The sequence below is a fragment of the Haemorhous mexicanus genome, chromosome 7, assembly GCF_027477595.1.
Source record: "Haemorhous mexicanus isolate bHaeMex1 chromosome 7, bHaeMex1.pri, whole genome shotgun sequence".
In the NCBI taxonomy this organism is placed as follows: Eukaryota; Metazoa; Chordata; class Aves; order Passeriformes; family Fringillidae; genus Haemorhous; species Haemorhous mexicanus.
In genome coordinates, this window is record NC_082347.1 from 25,654,991 (window position 1) to 25,674,335 (window position 19,345).

The 19,345-nt window shown below is 41.2% G+C and overlaps 2 protein-coding genes across 5 annotated transcripts in view; one reads left to right on the top strand and one right to left on the bottom strand.

Annotated features, from left to right (window-relative positions):
* Positions 1-7,280, top strand: part of LOC132329916 (lysosomal acid lipase/cholesteryl ester hydrolase-like) — a 12,664-nt gene extending 5,384 nt beyond the window's left edge. Inside the window, exons 4-10 of one of the 2 annotated variants that reach the window (XM_059851559.1) lie at positions 606-804; positions 1,423-1,532; positions 3,076-3,212; positions 3,795-3,935; positions 5,058-5,129; positions 6,006-6,074; positions 7,042-7,280. In XM_059851559.1, coding sequence (XP_059707542.1) covers positions 606-804; positions 1,423-1,532; positions 3,076-3,212; positions 3,795-3,935; positions 5,058-5,129; positions 6,006-6,074; positions 7,042-7,275 — 962 coding nt within the window. In that variant the 3' untranslated portion in view covers positions 7,276-7,280. Of the gene's footprint in view, positions 1-605; positions 805-1,422; positions 1,533-3,075; positions 3,213-3,794; positions 3,936-5,057; positions 5,130-6,005; positions 6,075-6,300; positions 6,427-7,041 lie in introns of those variants that run through there. The other variant, XM_059851560.1, reaches the window with a different exon arrangement.
* A 1,319-nt stretch (positions 7,281-8,599) lies between these two features.
* Positions 8,600-18,853, bottom strand: ANKRD22 (ankyrin repeat domain 22). 3 transcript variants are annotated; one of them, XM_059851565.1, is made up of 6 exons: positions 18,611-18,851; positions 12,502-12,693; positions 11,633-11,740; positions 11,233-11,310; positions 10,296-10,394; positions 8,600-9,679 (listed from the first exon to the last, which is right to left on the bottom strand). In XM_059851565.1, exons 1-6 carry the CDS (start codon positions 18,629-18,631, stop codon positions 9,602-9,604), a joined length of 576 nt encoding a protein of 191 aa, XP_059707548.1. In that variant the 5' UTR covers positions 18,632-18,851; the 3' UTR covers positions 8,600-9,601. The 3 variants fall into 3 exon arrangements, with proteins under 3 accessions (XP_059707548.1, XP_059707549.1, XP_059707547.1); XM_059851566.1 differs by lacking the exon at positions 11,633-11,740 and having other exon boundaries at positions 18,611-18,853; XM_059851564.1 differs by lacking the exon at positions 18,611-18,851 and having other exon boundaries at positions 12,502-12,717.
* Between the last annotated feature and the right edge of the window lie 492 nt (positions 18,854-19,345).

The window sequence follows — 19,345 nt, forward strand, 5'->3', positions numbered from 1 at the left end:
ATCAGTTTCATCACAATTTCTGAATTGAATAAAAATTTCTAGCTGGAATTTGAGGTACCCTGGGTACTGTTACCTTGGTTATTAGTCCTTGTTAGTATTATAGAACGATTTATTTGGATGCCTTCCCCTAACTGCATCTCCTTTGGAGATAGTTTGGACCAGCCTGACTCTCAAAGTAAGGCTAGCCAAGTTAGATCAGGGGCCTCTCAGCCCTGCTCAGTGGTTACTGAAGCGTGGATTTCCTTCTTTGGATTAATTTTTCTTTCTCTTCCATACACTGTTGTGCCTTCAGCAGTTTTCACCTTTGGGTAGATGGTTTCAGCATAGGGGCTGTAAGCTGGCTTTCCAGTGCAAGAGGAAGTAGGACAAGCATCCTCAGTAAATTCATTATTTGCCAGACCTGCTGTAAAGTGGTTATGAAATGTCATTAAATGGTTCCTGCTTGCATAGGAAAAATCCTTCAGGTTTCTCAAACCACTATCGATATATAGTTCTCCTGGGAGCTTCTGAAAGATGGAAATCTCTCACAAACTGCACTCTGCGTTCCAATATGAAATACACATTATTTGCTGTTCCAATAAAAGTATTTTTTAAATCTTTTTCAGGGCAAAGGCCTGCAGTGTTCCTGCAGCATGCTTTTCTAGGAGATGCTACTCACTGGATTTCCAACCTGCCCAGCAACAGCCTGGGCTTCGTCCTTGCAGATGCTGGCTATGATGTCTGGTTGGGAAACAGCAGAGGGAACACCTGGTCTTTAAAACACAAGACCCTTAAGCCCTGCCAGAAGGAGTTCTGGCAGTTCAGGTACTCACTTGAGAGACAAAGACTAAACATAGAAACTCCAAGAGGACTAGATAGCTTCAGCCTGATGGCCTTTACCTAAAGCAGCATCAGATCAGGATCTACACCAACCCAGGAGAGTAAAGAAGCAGACAAAGATGGATGATCACTACTACCCAGAGTTGGGAGCATTGGCTGGGGAAAAGATTTCAGAGACTGGGAAATGAAACGGGATGCTGAGGAAAAGGGAGACTGTACTGTGAGAGGGAGAGCAAGAACCTCATCTGGAACAGGCTGAGCAGCCTTGTCTAGAAATCAGATCTCTCACAGCTGAATTCAGCCAAGAGGGAAATGTGTTTTGTAACCCGTGCAGGTGAAGGCAGTGATTAAATTCAGTTCCCCAAGGGCTGCAGCTGTCAGGTGAAACTGGCACCTCATGCACACAGAGCCCAAGGCATCAGGCAGCCAGGCTGCACAGCTGCACCCCTCTGCCCACTCCCCCAGCTCCAGCAAGGATGCAGACACAGTGTGCAACCTCCTCCTTCAATGGCTCCTGCTTGGTGCAATGAACAAAACTGACAGTCAGTAACTCACACTGGGAGTGTCAAATTGTCTGCCAGCTTTTCGTGTTTCTCCCCACAGCTTCAATGAAATGGGTAAATATGATATTCCAGCAGAGCTGAACTTCATCATGAATAAAACTGGACAGAAGGATGTTTACTATATTGGTCACTCTGAAGGGTCAACTGCAGGTAATGTCAGGAGAATTGTTGAAAATCATTTGTATTCCTATTTGATCAATAGGTTACTCTCCCCACTAATTCTGTTGTTTTTCTTGTTTGTATAGAGTTAGAAAAACATAGAGATTTTTATGTGTTGAGATTTGGAAAATATACAAAACTTTTCTAAAATCAGCTTTGGTTACCCTTAAGAAGCAAATAAACTTAATAGAAGATGCAGTGATAGTTCAACTTTTCAAATAATTACAGACAGAATAACAGTAATTTACTGGGTACTTCTTGTACTACTATAGGGTATTTTTCTCAGCAAGGGGAATTTACATGAAGTTGTTTTGTATTAAGGCAGACAATTAGAATCATAGAATATCTTGAGCTGGAAGGGACATAGGATCACTGAAGTCCAACTCCTGGCCCTGCCCTGGCCAGCCCCAACATTCACACCATGTGCCTAAGAGCATTGTTCAAACCCTTCTTGAACTCTGGCAGAATTGGTGCTGTGACCATTGCCCTGGGGACCCTGTTCTTGTGAACAGGGTGGAAAAACTGAAAAGATAAAACAGCCCATATAATACATCATTTACATGAATACATTTATTTAAATTAAATTGCTTGAAGGCAAGGAAAAATAACCTTAACATTACTAAGTCATGACATAGTTCAATCTTACAATTTAAGTTGTAGGTAATGACAGGCTATAACTGGCCACATTGCTGTTTAAAACCATGGTGTCAGAGAACAAAAATCAGGAAAGTAGAAACATTAATAGTTTATTTTATCTTAGGTCCAGCCTTTGTCATTACTCATTTCATGGCCTCTAAATGCAGCCTTCTTTTTTCTTTAGTTGAAAGTTCTTGATGGTTATGGTTTATGTGTAAGATTCATGAATGGACATTGATTAGAAAGGAGCCACTGCCAGTTATTAGTGTAAACAAACCAGAAAAAAAGAGAAGGAAGTATGGAAAAATCATATATTGTCACAAATTCTGATCTTTTCTCTTTTTTGCCTCTCTTTTTTGCCTCTCATAAGAGTATTTAAGGACCCTCATGGCAAAACAAATCAGGCATCTAGGCTTTCTTCATCTGCCTGTGATGCAAGCAATCAGTTGAAAATACTCAAAGCTCCCAGTATTCAGCTAATTATTCTATAGTTTCATGAAAGCATAAACAAGCATAGAAATTTAGAGACTCTAATTTGAAAACTCTTTTTTTATGAGAGTTTCATGAAATTTAGAGGGAATTTATGATGTCTTCAAAACCTCACTGACATGTTGCCTACAAAAACGGTTCTGATAAAGACAATGCCCAGACATGCTTTAAACCTTAAAATGAGCTTTGCCTCCCAATAATAAATAAATAAATAAATAAATAAATAAATAAAATTAGTTTCAGGATTTCAGTTCAACACTTTCCTTAAGTAAAACATGCAGCACAAACACAACAACAGACAGGGTTGCCAATCTGCTATGATGTCTTGTTTTCTATCTGCCTTTCATGTATTTAATTTGTCTATGGAGGATATCTTCACTAACTCAGGCTGTCTCTTCTGTGTTTACAGGCTTCATAGCATTTTATATGTACCCTGAGCTGGCTAAACGGGTGAAAGTGTTCTTTGCTCTGGGGCCAGTAACTGCATGCCCACATGCTACAAGCCCTCTGGTTAAGATAACAAATCTTCCTGAACCACTGCTCAGGGTAGGTCATTTTTTCCTTCTGAGAGGTCCAACGCCTGACTGGTCTCTACAGGGTTCCCTCAGCCTGAGGTCGATTGTTCCCAAACAAGTGACATGCTGACATTGAGCTGGGGATGAATTGAGTGGTCTTGAAAAAACTCTTCCCAAAGCCTGTGGTGAAAATAGTTAGGATACAGAGCTTGTAGCAGCAGCTCCTAATGAAGTTGGAGACTTGTGAAACTGTCCTGTTTTAGGATTCCTTTTGTTTGACTAAAATTTTGCTGGCCTCCTGCAGGAGGAGTTAAACCAGAACTGCAATGACAGACATGACAATCTGTAGGACTTTAAAAATTACATTAGGGTCAGCACACTAGAAATTGAAGGACAGCTTGCTTGAGGATTGCTGATAGTAATATGAAGGAAGAAGAATAAATGATGTTCTGTAGAGAAGAGGGTTCTTTAAGGGGTACTGTGAGGGTAAGCTGTTCCAACATTCTTTGAATACCGTGTTATGAAGGCTAGGCAACAATTATTAGCAACAATTTTCTGCATAAAATTCTTCTGTAACAAGAAAAAAAGGTGTTGCACTTTTCCTTTCCCTCAGTTAGTACTTGGCTGCAAAGGAGCTGCCCACCAGATCAAGTTCCTGAAAGGACCTGTGACACAGTTGTGTACAACCCTGGATAAGTTTTGTGCCCATGTTCTCTGTTACATAGCTGGAGGCAGTGTAAAAAATATCAACTCGGTAAGTGTATGCAAGAACTCCTACTCAGAGCAAAACTAAAGGGATTTTGGCAGTTGCACTTGTGCACTACATCCTTGCCTAGTTACTGTCAAGCATGTAAATGTACATTAACCCCATTGTAGCTCTCAGCAGACAGAGGGAATGCCAGGACCTGGTGGACTGTCAGCAGTGGCAACATGGCTAGGGCTAGTGATGGGTGGGACCAACAGCTGGGCACATTCCAGCAGCAGAGAGAAAGAACTGAGTTCAAAGTGGAGCTATATTGCATATGTCAGGACGTACCCTCTTTGGGGCTAAGCCATCCAGATTTTTGTCCCAGGCAGATGATCTTTAAGAAGAGACAATGAGTGATGGAGTCAGACTTCTTGCCAATACAGTGGACAGTTTCCTTCTTTAGCATATAGACACTGGGGTCCTCTGAACATTGAATTTGCTAAAAGACAAGAGAAAACCTCTTGTTCCCAATTTTCAGACTATTTGCACCAAAAATTTGGTCCCAAGGAACTACTGTAAGGGACATTTTCCTGGTTTTGCTGATCAAGAACTGGGCTCAATAGCTCCATCCACAAGGTGTAGAGCTACAGAAAGCCCTTCCACTGTGCTGAGGTGTGCAGCACACCTACAGTGGGATTCACAAACACTTGTGCATCAGTCAGAGAGGACAGGAGAGACAGCAGAGTTTTCCCTCTGCTTGCCAATACATGGATGCTGTGGTGCCAATCCCCTTTACACAAAGTACGCAGAAGCTAGCCTGTATAATTTTTATTACTGCAGTGTCTAAAACAACAGTGCCCATTTTTTCATCTATAATCCTTTTTAAAAGCACATATGGGAAAGCAGTTAGACTCAAAGGCTCAATGCAAAATCAATTGCAGCTTTTGAATTGCAGAGCTTAACCATGAAGAGTATTTCCTGCCTTGCTTAAGTCACTAACGTGGTTCTCAGAGCAAGATAACACAGCTGAAGAAGAATCCAGGGAGATGGAATTGGGACACCTCCCTAACAGAACTATAAAAAATGTTTTGTAAGCTGGCTTCTTCAATAAAAACTCACTTTCTTCACAGTTTTATTCTGTCACAGCACTGGATCTCTGTCTTTATAAAATGTCTGCTTTCTCTCCAGAGTCGAATAGATATGTACGTAGGACATTCCCCAGCTGGGACATCGGTACACAACATTTTTCACTGGCGACAGGTATGATTGTGCACTGACATGGAAACAGTCTCTCACTGCTGCTTTTTATGCAACTGACAGCCTACAGGGAATCCAGAGGCTCTGGATTTGGGAAACTGACCATCATACCTTCTCACCTACTGCCATGAGCACCTGCAGTCTAGAATATAGATATGCTCCTGAAGACAAAGATTCCCAACAGTCAGTCCCACGGGATACAACTAGCCAGGAAATGGACACAAACCATGAACAGCTAGTGACTCTTTGCCAGCCTCAAACAAAATCAAGTGGATGCAAAGCAAACACAGATACAGGAAGATAGAGCAGCAAAGACAATGCACCAGGCAGATTTTTAGTGCTTACCCAGCTACTTAAATCCTGGAAGCAAAGATTTTCTAAACGGAGTTTCTCTCATCCTTTTTTACAGACCACTCACAAGTGAAATTGCTTGTCATGTTTGTGCAAAAAATTAAATTACCAAAGCAAAAAACTACAGGTATTCACTCACCAGTCCTGCAAGGTGTATTACACAAGGCTTGTAGTAGCCCTGACACATTATAGACATTCAGGTTCTCTTTCCATGTGACAACTGGACCCAATTCTGCATGACAGTGACCCCAATTTTAGTTATCTAAGGTAGTAAAAAAAATTTTAAGTAACAAAACATACTGAGGGTTGAGGATAAGGATCTGGATAGAAAGTTAGCAAGAGAAAAGGCAAGGATGCCACCTTACCCTGTGATCTATCCTCAGCACCCTGGAAGCCTGCTACCAGAGAAAGTGTGGGAATAACACAGTCCACTACCTGAGCCTTGACTTAACTCACAGGCAGGAATATGCCTTCTGCACTCTACTCCTTCATCTCTCACATCTTTGATTTTGTCTCTTCTGTTAACAGCTAGCACATACAGACCGGTTTCAAGCTTATGACTATGGCTCTAAGGAAAACATGAAGAAATACAACCAGGTAAGGCAAAATGGACTCCCTCAGAACTTACCCTTGAGTCTTGGTAAAACTAGTAGTAGAAAAATTCAAATTTTAGCACCAGTGAGTATTAACAAGGGGGAGAGTGGTCTCAGATAATGTTTCAGCTGAATCACACAGAAGTGTAAAAGTCTGTTCACAAACAAGGCAAAGATAGACCTTTACAGACAATTAACAGAAGTTCATTTTGTCTCCCCTACTGACGCAGGGATGTGCTCAATGTCATTCCAAAAATAAGAACCACACCCAAGTCCTAGGACTGGGTGAGTACAGAGCTCTTCACTTGCCCAAAAATCCTCAAAGCCTGCCTTTCATTTAAGAGAGGAAACAGATCTCACAGTGACCTCTCCAGTGGACTGGCAACCATTTCACTTTTAACCAGCACATTTGACTTGCAGTGTCCTTGCTGTACCAAAATGCTGATTCTCACAAACAGAAAGGCTCCAGAGCTACAATCAGTCACTTCTGTCTCACACACTCAGAAATCTTCTAGGGTGAAATCATAAATGGCCAAATTATTTCCTTTCCACTTCAGTTCCAAGCATGAAAACTAAGACCAAAAGTTTCACTGTCCACCCCAAAAAACTTATAGATCACCTCACCCTGAATATAGACAGGAAAAATCTCCAGAGTCCTTGACTGGTGAATATTGATACTGTTGATATTGACCATATTGACCATGCCCACACCCCTGAAGAGCACAAGACAGGACCAAGCTGCAAGACAATCCTTAGCCATGCTTTAGAGGAAGAACAGGAATAGAATGGGTCATTCAATAGATGGGAAATGGGGCCAGGGCAATGAACAAGAAGAGGGTGGCCTTCATCCTTGTGGTTTCACTGTAGGCAGTGCAGAAGCAAAAGCCAAAGAGAGGTGCTTGCACAGAAGCCTTGCTCTAAACACAACTTTGATACAGCAGCATTCACTCAGTCTCCTCCCTGTCTTGCAGACTGCTCCTCCTGAGTACAAGATAGAGGAGATAAAGACACCAACTGCTGTTTGGAGTGGTGGACTGGACACTTTTGCAGATCCAACAGACACGGCAAGGCTACTTCCTCGGATTACTAATCTCATTTACCATGAGCATTTTCCTGCATGGGGACATCTTGATTTCATCTGGGGCCTTGATGCAACTGAGAAAATGTACCTGAAAATCATTGAATTATTAAGAAAGTATTTTTGAAACAATGAGCAGAGTGTTGATTGTAAAACCCTCCAAAATTTCTATTTGGCAATAAGGGTAGTATCTGGGGAAGAGGTAAACACACAGGCACACATAATGGATACTTCTAGAGGTATTTATTTGTTCTTATTTATTTCTTGCTTTTCTCATAATTTGAGTTTTTCCATGGTGTTACTGTGACTGCTGTCTTCCTGAGAAGTCCAAGGTATATAAGAATGAAAGCTGAAAACATGAATATATTGGAATACATATTGCAGGGATCACTAAATTTCAAAAGCTTTTATTTCTACAAGACTAATTTTCCTGAGCCTAAATTCTGTTTTTTTCAGATAGATCTTATTTACCCAGTTGAGGCATTCTCATTCCCAATTTTTGTCTTCATATGGAGACCGAAAAGTGTGATTTGATAATTTCTCTGTTGAAATGAACAATTTTGTTTAAATTAAATTATTGATCCTCTTGACAGAGAACCTGTCTTTTTTTCCCCTCCTCAAATTACCCCTTAATTTGAGAGATCAAACCAAGAGATCAATTTGAAAGAACAACCAAGAGATCTTCAAGCACAAGAAACTGATCAGATAATAGATGTCTAAAAAATATCAAGGAATCCAACCTCAAAAAAATTTACTGAACTATTCCTCTGCCCCCATGCCTACAAATCACACAAATGTTTGTTCACACACCCTGAGCCCCTCACAGTTTCAAAGACCACAGATGGCAGCTGTGGAATATGGAGATGTAGATCCATCCAGCAAAGCGCACTCCAGGCAATACAGCTTCACCCTATGAATTATTCTTCACACTGGCAATGAAGATGTTGCCAGCACTCTCAGCTGTCAGCATTCACTTTTACACAGCTCTGTGTCTGGGCCATTCTTCATTCAAGCAGTTCCTAAAACATGGCAAAGCAGTTGGATGCTTTCCCCTTCCAGCCATCAGCCCTAAGAGATGGTGTCTTCATAATCCATGCAAGGGCCCCCCCTCTTCTCAGCTGCAAGCTGATCTGGAGTGTTTGTCCCCAGACTGCACACAAAATGCTCATTATTACAGGCTCCAACAAGGAGCTTTATTTCATGGAGTGTTTCTGGCTGCAGCTTCAAGCTCATCTTGTCCAGTCAAGACCCCTTGTAGTTGGAGTTGACATCCAATACAATAGTTACACTGAAAAATATAACACAGGAAAAGTACACTAGCTTGTCCACACACCTACTGTGGCACCCATTAGCAATGCTGTGCTGCACTTCTGACAGCTTACAGGAAAAGGCCAAAATTGTCAACAAAGATAAAGATCCATTATACCAAGGAGGCACAACACACCAGCATATGAAAGGAGCTTCCCCTTTATTGCTGCATAATTAAATCACAAAGCACTGGACCACTTTAATACATTGCTTATTACTGCAGGTTTTATTCTGCCTTCACTTATGCAAGAGAAGACTCGTGGATATATTATTATTATGATTGGTATTATTCCCTGCTCCCTGCACCACTCTGTACAGCAGGCTATCCTGCCTAGTCCCATGGGAATGATGCATCTGGTTTCCATCAACAGCATTTCATTTATTGACTCCTTTTTTTCTTTAATACACTGTTTATATTGGAAAGGTAGTCAAGAGACCTGTTTCTCTACTGAGCCAAACATATTTTCTTTACTATTTCTTAATGCATTGAAGTGATATGGGAATTGACTTTCTTTCTTAATCCAGTAAGGCATTGAATCTATTTTTGCTGTTTCTTAGATGAAACCTAAGTCCTACCCTTGTAGCAACACAGTGAGAATTAAGGTGTGTGAAAATTCTAGGAAGGATTGAAGGAGGAAGGGCTCAACTGAGAGATCTGCTTTCCCAGCCCCTCCCATTGTAGGAAGACAAATACTAAGAAGAAGGGTACCAGACCTTTTATAACTGCTGTAGCATATTCTTTAGTTTCCCTATGGAACAAGTAGCCCACACTCTAAAGGATATTTTATTTTTCCGTTGGCTGCCAACCATCATATGCAATGTTTAGGCTTCCAGATATTTTATAACTAGCTTTCAAAATCCACAGTCTGCAGAAGTCAAGTAATAAAACTGATGTAGCAGATGGAAAGGGCAACATTTTGAACACTATTGTAGTAATTCATGGCTTAGTAAAATAAAATGAACTTCATGGCCTTGGGATACTGACAAATCTCACACTAAATTGTCCAAGTTTGTAGCAAGGAATGGGCGGATGTGGACTGAGTCTTTATCAAGTATCAGCCCTCAACCTCTGGAGGACTTCTGCTGTTGTGAAAGGTGGGTTGTCAGATGAGGTAATTTTCTGCATGTTTGAGAGTCCTTGATGGCTAAGAATCTTTTCTTATCATGCTTTCAATGTTGTAGAACTGTAATCTTCTCGCTATATCTAAGGGAGTCTCCCCATCCTGAAAGAAACACATGAAATACATTGCAATATGACAGATATGGGTCACATACAAAGAGATTTCCTAACTTTGCCACCTGTGTAAGGTCCCCTGTCACTTCTGCTCTAAAATAAAGGTTTCCAGGACATGCTGGGCCTAATACTGCTCTGGCTGAAGAAAGGAACAAAGACCTCCCCTACAGCAGGGAAAGCCTTTCCGCTGTTTCCTGGGAGTAATATCCAAATGTACGGAGCTCAGCTGAGATTTGATTTCAAGAGTAACATAGGTAATACACTGCTCACCTCAACTCAGCAGTGCAGATACTCCCAGGTCAATATTGATTTGGGCAGCACTTGAGCTGTTCTGCTGACAGAAGCAGCTTGACTTAGCCTCTCAGAAGAAGGGCACTCAACTGCACAAAAACCACCTAGGAAGAATTTTATCCTTGCCCTGCAGCCTACATCTTAGGAACAACTATAGAGTAGCTCTGAGCTAAGAAGAAAACAGGAAATAAATTGGCTGCCAGGAAGCTGTGCACCCTTTTCCTTACATTGCTGTGCACCAGCTAAGGCCTGCCATGTACCTACTGGTTGACCACCACGATAAGCAAATACATTTATCAACTTTGCCTTCTTACCTGATTCTTTACAGAAGTGTCTGCATGAGCTTCAAGCAGTAGAGGAATGACTGCCTGGTTTTTCATTTCACAAGCATAGTGAAGGGCTGTGCTGCCAGACTGGAGGGAAATGGAAGCAAATTAATTTTATTTCTATGACTTCTTTAGTAGAGCTTAGGTAAGTAGGACTACCTGTAGGCTATCAGATTCGCCCTAAATGCTGGATGCAAAACAAACATACCATTTCCTGTCACAACACACTACAAGGTAAAACAAATATACTACCATGAGAAAAACAGGATCCAAAAAATTTAATTCCTTCCCTGGGATGCAACAGCTAAAAGAGGTTTGATATATTAGCAGGAAATCAATAATTTCAGAGGATCACATGAGCTTGACCTCACAAACTATATCTTAAGCAATATTGTTTGCTTGCACTTCAGTGGTTTAGAATTTCATTGCTGATAAAACTGGTGTTTCTCCTTTTCTACCTTAGAGAAGAGGAGCTCTTTACCTCACCCAGGTAGGGCAGGGGATACATAACTCTGTATATGGCAGATCAGCACACTCCGAAGACCAAGACATAGGGTCTTGCCCTGTGGCCTGCAACTCTGTTCCAGTTCAAAATAAATGCTGATAAACTCAGATGCTTATATCACTAGAATCTTTACAAAACTGGGTATTTATTACATAAGTACCTGAGCCCAGCTTGTCTGGATTCTCTCATGAGGGCATTGTTCAGAAATGGAGGATTAGTTGATCAGCGGGCAATTATTTCTGTATACACTATAAATCTGTTGCCTGAGTGTCAAGCAGAAACACTGAATCCTCCTGGTACATTAATCAGCTCAGTCCCTGATGCTCCTACTCCAGCTATGCTGCTAGAAGGTTCCGTAGTCTGTTTTTAGTATTGTTTCCTGCATGTGAGCCACATTTGCATTTGTATAAGCCCACTTACAGAGTCTGTAGCATTCACATCCACTCCAGCTCTAAGCAACATCTTGACCAGGTGTTCATTCTGTTTTGTCTTTGAGACCTGTTTGGTGCAAGGGAAAGAATAACACAGTAAAACAGTTAACCTGCATATAGTCTTAAGAATATTTGCGCTAAATACCGTGGGGTTTTTTTTTCCCAAAAAGAGGCATGGTCTCTGGAAATGTCAGACTGATGCAGTAATACAAAACTGTTCCTCCTCCAGTTACAGCCACAGCTGTAAATCCCTGCTCCTTCTGTTGTACACACTCAGTCTTGCTTTAAGAAACCAGCCCATATTCTGTAGAGGTTCCTGGCCTGAAACACTGCCAGGAAAAATGGCAAGGGAAAGGTACAGGGTCATTCTTTCTTCCATCCAGACTCACCATGAGAAGGTACCCAATAAGCATAACTGGCATGAGGATTATGATGAGCACATAGTCAAGGAAGGTGAACCGTTTCCTCACAGCGTAATGGAGGCAAGTGCAGCCCTTCTAAACACAGAGCAACCACGATTAGTACCAGATTCAGGGAACTCACTTTGCTTAATATTGACTAGAGCAGACCATTTTAAATTCCACAGGTTTTCTTTTAGACTAATAGGAAATCTCCTGTGATTTTCAGGCAGAAATAGACACATGCATCTTTCTTCCTTCAAGGAGAAGCACATTTAACACGTTGAGGGTCATGTTAATTGGACTACACATGCAAGGAGGATGTGGGATCCAAAGGATTCCATGTGTAGGTTGGCAAAATTTGATCTGGCTGTAGAAATTCAAAAGAGAGAGTGGGTATCCCATGTGGCTGTTGCTGCCACACAGCAAGGTAAATCAGCAGGAGGAATCACCACAGCCCCCCTTTTACAGAGGTGCTGGCTACTGAAGCAAGGACATGTGAGACCCTAGGACATCTCTTTTGGGACATTAGAGAAAAACAGGAAAGCAGTAAAAACCACCACAGACTCCTATTGAGAACAGAGCTTTAAAAAAAATCTTTGAATACTGAATATATCAAAGTAACTAAAGGGCAGGTCTGCAAAGTTTTGTGCTACAGTGTCAAACTTGTTACAGGATGTCAAAATGGAGCTGGACACAGGGCCCCAAAATAACCAGAGAAGACTTTTATTTCCACCTGTTTCTCCACATATCCTCAGTAGGAAACAAACTTGAGGTTTGTTTGTGCTTTCCAGTGTCCCTGCTGGCACTCCAAGAACCTGAAAGAAAAGTCCCACAAAGGAGAGTCAGTGGCCACTTACCTTATTTCTGAGGTTGACATCAGCATGTTTCCTAAGAAGATAGTCAACTATCCTGTTGTTTCCTTGTCTACATGCACAAATTAAAGGGGTGTCTCCAAGGAAGCTGTCCTGGACATTCAAATAGTTGCTGTTGCTCTCCAAAAGGAGATGAACTTTGTTGAAATCGTTGTTATAAGCTGCCTGACAGATGGGCTGAAGTGAGAAGATAATATTCATCAGCACGTGTTTCACTAAGTCATCCACACTTGCCGTTCTGGCTTACTCCTCACACACCCCAAAACACTTGAAAGAGGCTGTAGTTCTTGGTGCCTTCCAGAAGATGGTGGTAGGAGACACTCCTGCAGCTGCTACACAGCTCTCAGCCCCAAAGTCACAGCCTTTGCACAGTGGAATGGATGTTCTGTCCCTTTTGGATGCTATTTCTATAACCCAGGAAATAAGTCCTGTTTATTTGCAGCCACTAGCAAAAAAAAAAAAAAAAAAAAACACACCAGCTTCCATTCTCACAGGAGTTGGTCACTGTATTAAGCAGCAAGCAGGGACAAGCCTGAGTTTACCTCAGGCTTTACCCCTGGCTGAGCACAAGGATCCAGTCCTGACTCATCTGTTCCCAGAAGAGAACCACTTTTCAGGTGAAAGTTGAAAAACCAAGCGCCCACCAATGTTTCTTTTCTAGACCTTGAAATACCTAAAAAATACATGCCAGTCTGCCCACAGTTCAGATCCTGCTTGGATTTTTTGAACTGCTTGCTGGTCAGCTTTTTGCTCAGTATTTCTACACATCCTTGACCTAAACTGCAATTCCTTCCCTCTCCAGTAGCAAGAATTCAGACTAAGGAGAAGCTGAGAAGGGCAGGAGTACTGCAGGTTTCTAACAGCCTAATACAGGCAGAAACTAACATTAGAGGTGGGGCAGACTGGTAGCAATTGAGTTCCCCAGTCAAAAATAGAATAAGTCTTTCTTTTCTTTGATACTGATGATTTTCCCCAATATTTTCCAAAATAGAAATTTTCTTTAAATATTAGCTGTAGTTTTTCCAATTCACTTTCCTTTTTTTCACATCCTAAATACTCTATATGAAGCCGATCTAGTCCTGAACTCTGAGCTCTTTCCTCACTCCTCCAGATTGTTCCCTTCCCTCTGTCCTCCCCTCTACTCCTACACCTTCCTGCCTTAAAAATATTCATCTTATTCACACTTTTTCAGCCAAGCTTTGATTTACAACACAGGTTTATCTCCAGCATAATTACTGCTTAGTTTTCTGGACAGCTGCATAAGAGAAGTGATTTGTTTCCAGAGACAGGATTTACATGCTTACCAGACCTTGCACCACTTCTTGTTTTGTTTTTATTATATGAGTCAAAAATCTGCAAAGAACACATTCTGTGTTTTAAACTTGCACATCTGTCTGTATTTGCATAGAAGCGTACAGATACAATTTGGGATTTTGCATTGAACCAGAACTGTTTCAATGATTTTAGGGAGAAAAGCCTCTTTCAAACCCCTTTTGGTGTGATTTGCACACAGGTGCCATCTAACAGATCAGTTTTCTCTAGAACCTTGTTCTTTGTCATGTTGGTGTCTAGTACTGTATCTTCATGCCCAGGAGAGAGAAGATCCTGTGGAGTCTGTCTGCACCTCTGATTTCCCTGCTGCTCTTTTTCTTAGCTATTGCTTTGCTTATTTAAAGATGCAGGAGATTTTCTCTTTGGTTGAGCATCTGTTCAAATCCCAGTCATTTACCATATAAATTTGCTCCTTTCTAGGCTGGTTTTGCCCATTCAGCAGCTCAAGGATGTGTTTTTTTTGCTTTTCTTTCTGTACAACCTCCAAGACTTTTACTTGCTAGGTGGTTGAACCCAAGGCATTTCCGACTGATGCTCTCATTGATCCATGGGATCTTTTTCTAAACCTTACACTACTGCTGAACTCAGTTCTAGAGCCATGAACAATGATGGCACACAGACCACTCCCTAAGAGGCCACACTATTTGGGGCTGAAGTCATGCACAGAGCCCAGCACACACAAGTCACAGGTGCTCCTTCACCTACTGAAACCAGCTGTTCCCAGAAAACATCCAGGGCACAGAGAATGCAAGGAAGAAGTTCTCATCCATTCCAGAAACTAATACCTGGGAAAGTGATGTAATTAAAGTATCATGTAAAGATGCATTTTGAACCATTATTATTCCCCTGGAGTGGGGGTGCTTTGTAGAAATTATACTGTCAGCATTAACATATTCCATTCATACTCAATTTAAAAAAAAACAAAAAAACAACAGAACACAAACTTTTTTTCCCATTTTTATGGGATTTTTTGAGGCCCACTCTGCTGGTTCATATTCTTGAAAATACCTTTGAGTCAAAGAAAGGTGAAAAGTCTCACAGACCAAACTTGTAATATATCTCTCAAATTGCCTTTTCCATGGCTGGAAAAGCAAACATCATAGCAGAATATTTAAGTAAAGGAACAAAGCAGTACCAACAACTATAAGTTCATGATATTGATACCAAAAACAATAAGGATTCAGAAAAAAAAGTATTAGGAAAGTATAAAGATAAGAAAATATACAAAGAGGTGACAATCAGCCATTTGTCCAAGAAAGGCAAATGCTATATTAGATCTGTCTCTCACAGAAAGAGATGTTATAGAAGACACTTTGCTGGGATAGTGTGTAGAGTTCTTGTCATTTGGGTCCTAAAATGAGATCAGACCATGGCAGGAGCATGAAACATCTCTACAACTGAGGAATATGAAGAGCCTGAAGAAAGGTTGATTTGCATAGCTGGGCTAGGGAGAGACAGCACTGTCCCTGATGCTCCAAAATAAATTATGGGGTAATTGTTAAAGAAGACCAATTAATTTCAAGGAACATGGTAAAAAAGGTGATGCATCTGACCTAGAAATTTAGCATGAAAATTAGAGAGAGATTTGTATTCATAAGCAGAGTAAAGTAACAAAACAAGCTTCCAGTAGCAACAGATTGGACACAAAACCTGCCTGGCCCCAGGCTGGGGCTTGAGCATGTGCCAGGATTTCTGTGGTTATGAAGCCTCAGCCACAAATCTCTTTTCCACCTCTCATTTTTTTTGGGCTGTCACTCTGGTAACCCTATCTAAAGGAGGACTAACTGTGCTGAAGACTGTTTTAAACTATGCCCCAAAGTTTGCTCATAAGACAATAATAGAAGTCCCTGCAAACAGACAGACAGCACCTATCTGGAGAATCAGCAGGGAGGCCAAGTATGGAGTTAGATCTGTGTCAGGTACAAACAGTAGGTTCCATCCAAAACCCAAGAAAACATATTTCCTTTAAGTCTATAGAAAAGCCTGGAGGATAAGAGACTGGAAAACCTCACTCTGTTTTCTACAGTGTTAGAAGATTGCCTCAGTAGTGATGCAGCCAGTTTCATATTTGTGTTATGGTTATTACTGTTGCTATGTCATTGTTATCCACTCATCGTACACAAGAGAGAAATAAACCTATGGGATAGATCTCAGAATACCTGAACTTCACATGCCAGGGGCAAGCCATACCCAAGGAATACAAAGTTCATGTCTTGTGCCCATGCTCAGCTGTGGCAAGGAGCAGGATGATGACAGCAGAAATCTGATGGCAGTGGAGGACAGCCAGGAGAGCCCCTGCAGCTCCCCTTGTTCCCAGAGATGCACTGGCATGTCTGTGGGGTCTCCTTTAGGGGTGTGTGAGAATAGAAGTGCTCCCACAACAACAAATTCTCAAGAAAGCACCACTGGGAACTGAGTTCTCAATTTGTGGAGGAGTGGTTTGCAGTCCAGGACACAGAGTGGCTTCTCTTGCCCACACCACATCATTTATAAATCCCAGTGTCCTGGCTGCCCCAGGGAACTCACAACTGACCTGGCCCACCCCCATAAAGCAGCAGGGCAGACCCAGCACTGGCACAGCAAACACTGCACCCCATACAGACACGGGCTCAGCCCTGAAGGGAGGGGGAGCAGGATCCACAATTCCAGCTTAGGAAAGAGGAAGAGAGGGCCTCTCTGCAGGATCTGGCAGCAAAGCCCTTCAGCTCTGCTCTCATTCACACTTCTGCAGCACCACCCAGCACTCAGACAAGGTGCATGGGATGAACCTGATAGTGTGACTCTGCACAAAATGTACAATGGAAGGGTGGGAAAAACAGAATCACAACCCCAAACAATCCTTTAACCCTCTCCAGAGGTGCCTTTTCCCAGCCAAAGCGTCAGAGCTAATCATAAAGTAGAGCACAGTCTGCCCAGCTGAAAAAAAAAAAGCAGTGGGCAGACACTGGAAAATGGAAAGCAGAGTTTGAAGATTAGATATGCCAATAATTGAGTGTTTAAAATCTCTCTTTCTACAATACTTCATTTTCTGCAAGCCCTTCAGACCAGAATTCAGTTGTTCAATATATAAGTCTTCAGGGAAGATGAGAAATACTTACAGGACATGCAAGGGTTTTCATGGCTGAGAGCACTCAGTACAAGATCACCAAATAAGTGGTACAAGAAAAGCAATAACACATTCATTCTCAGAAAGGGCAGTTATAGAACCATTTTTTATTTTTAATCAATTGTGGAACATGATTGATGCTAGGTCCTAGTAGTTTACCCAGATCCAGATGAAACACCACATCTGAATGTGTCTGGTGTTTTCAGAGTTTCTTGCATCACCCCCTGCTCAGCTTTGATGAGCTAGCAATAAACCTCCAGCTGCTTAGCAAGTTCTACCACACAAGTAAAGGTTAAAGGCACAGAATGAAGGACAAAGCATTCAACCAATAGAGAGGAGGTGAAGGTAAAGCCTGTCTTGCAACTTGGAGAGCAATTTCAGTTTATAATTGCTTCCTCCTTTAGAACTCCAGGGGATTGCCTAAATTACATCAACTCTTTGCAATTGTTTAGAAAAAAGGAAAATATTTTGCAATGTCAAAATATTCTTAACCAATCCATAGCCTCTTCCTTTGCATTAAAATTATACAAAAAGTATGCTATGAACTTAACAGGAAAGTCTAAATTATGTTTAGGATGCCAAGGAATACACTAATATCCAAGTCAGTTCTGCTTCTCAGAAAAGGCAACTTAAAATTCTTTATTTTCAGTTCCCTAGCTTTCTATCCTGTATAAATGAACTATAACTTACACCGAAAACTGTATCTCAAAATGTTTAAAGAAAGAAAATGAATTTATATGAAAATATCAACTAATAAGCATGAAAAACATGGACAGCATTTAAAAATTCTTTAAAAATCTGTGGAATTAAGTTAGACAACACTGATTTCCACTGCAATACTATCTCAGAGTAGCAGATCTGGAGAGAGGCAAGAAATCCTTTCAGAATAAGCTGCAGTCTCTTCAGCTGATCACCCTGTGAATGCACAGATTCAAGTTCCTTGTAATACTGAAAGAGGAGAAGATACCTGATTTCCTGATTTCACAGAACAGCTTTTGAAAATAAAAGGGTGTTTAAAAAAGCATAGAAATGTAACCTTTAAAAGCAACAGCCATGTAATGCTACCTCCAGAAAAACAAACACAGTGCAAAGCACTCTTTTCACAGTCACAAAGGACCAAAATCCTCATTTGTGCCCACACGTACAAATGGGAACTTTGTAACAGAATACATTTAGGAAGAATTTATGCTGAAGTAAAAGAAAATGTTAAATGAAGTGTAGTTTGGGGACAAACCCGTAAAGACAAGGTAAAAAACAATTACCTTCCTAAAACAATATGGGGGGAGTGGGAGGTTTTCTTAGGCATTAACTTTATTATTCAGTGTAAGCCAAGGAGTTGTCTGCTTTTTGCAAAGCTGTTTGTTGCTTGCACCATGTACAGAATCATTCTGATCTCAACAGAGAGCAACAGAAAATGTTGAACTCGTACTTTGTGAAGCCACGATAACTACGCCGGTTATTGCATTTTTTTTGGTTTTTGTTTCTATAAACAATACTACTGACAGCTTGTAATAGACAAAGGAAAACATTTCCAAAGGGAAGCAACTTCCAGATTACTATAAGCCTATGTATGGGAGGCTGAGAAGGGAACAAACCAAGCCCAGTGAATACCCATACCTTCAACAGCGTCAGTACCTGCAGAAAATGGTCACGTACCTCTGAATAGAGTATGCCCATGCCTATTCTTCACTCTGGAGTTCCTTCTTGTTCAACAGCCCAACAAGTTACCCTCGCTTGAAATGTGCTCGAGCTTGTTTGAATCTGGTTAATAGTTAACGTGAAAAAATCACTTTTTCTTAAGCTATGTTTCCTCTCAGTGCTTTCTACTTAGTAGCATAAAACTATTGTCTTCAGAAACCCAACCCAGGGAGGTAAACGTGAGACTGATGGAACAAGTTACAACACAGAAGCATTTTCCTTTGTCATTTCTGCAATAACATCCTCCAGTTACCTAAAAAGGAAAGTAGCAAAACAGGTTGAGGAGAGGAGGGAGAGAAGGGAAGGAAGTTTCACAAGTAAAGAAATGGAGGAGGGAAAAGAATAAAGAGCATAAAATCTAAAAGAAAGGAAGAATTGTACTTAATTTGCCCCCCAAGCTACTGTTGACTAAAACACATTCCAAATCTTCTGCAAAAACACCTCAAACGCCTGTCAGGAAAAGGGAAGCAACTAAATCCCACACCTTTAACGAGAACTCCCAGTATAATTAGCTGCTCACTCTTTAATTAAACAGGCCGCCCGCTTTCATCACTTTTGCTCAGTCTTCTCTTTCTAGCCCAGCCCAACCAATGAATATGATTCATGTCTACCTGATAATTTTATATGCTAATTGGGAAGAGAATTATTGCTGATGGCCCTGAGGGTAAGATGCTGATGGCATTTCTGTACTAC

What these genes read in the sequence shown, in the direction of transcription:
- ANKRD22 (XM_059851564.1), bottom strand. Translation starts at nt 12,717, where the DNA reads ATGAATATTATCTTCTCACTTCAGCCCATCTGTCAGGCAGCTTATAAC. An exon ending in ATGTCAACCTCAGAAATAAG is followed by an intron (nt 11,741 to 12,501) that starts GTAAGTGGCCAC and finishes CTCTGTGTTTAG; the next exon opens with AAGGGCTGCACTTGCCTCCA. An exon ending in TTATTGGGTACCTTCTCATG is followed by an intron (nt 11,311 to 11,632) that starts GTGAGTCTGGAT and finishes TGCACCAAACAG; the next exon opens with GTCTCAAAGACAAAACAGAA.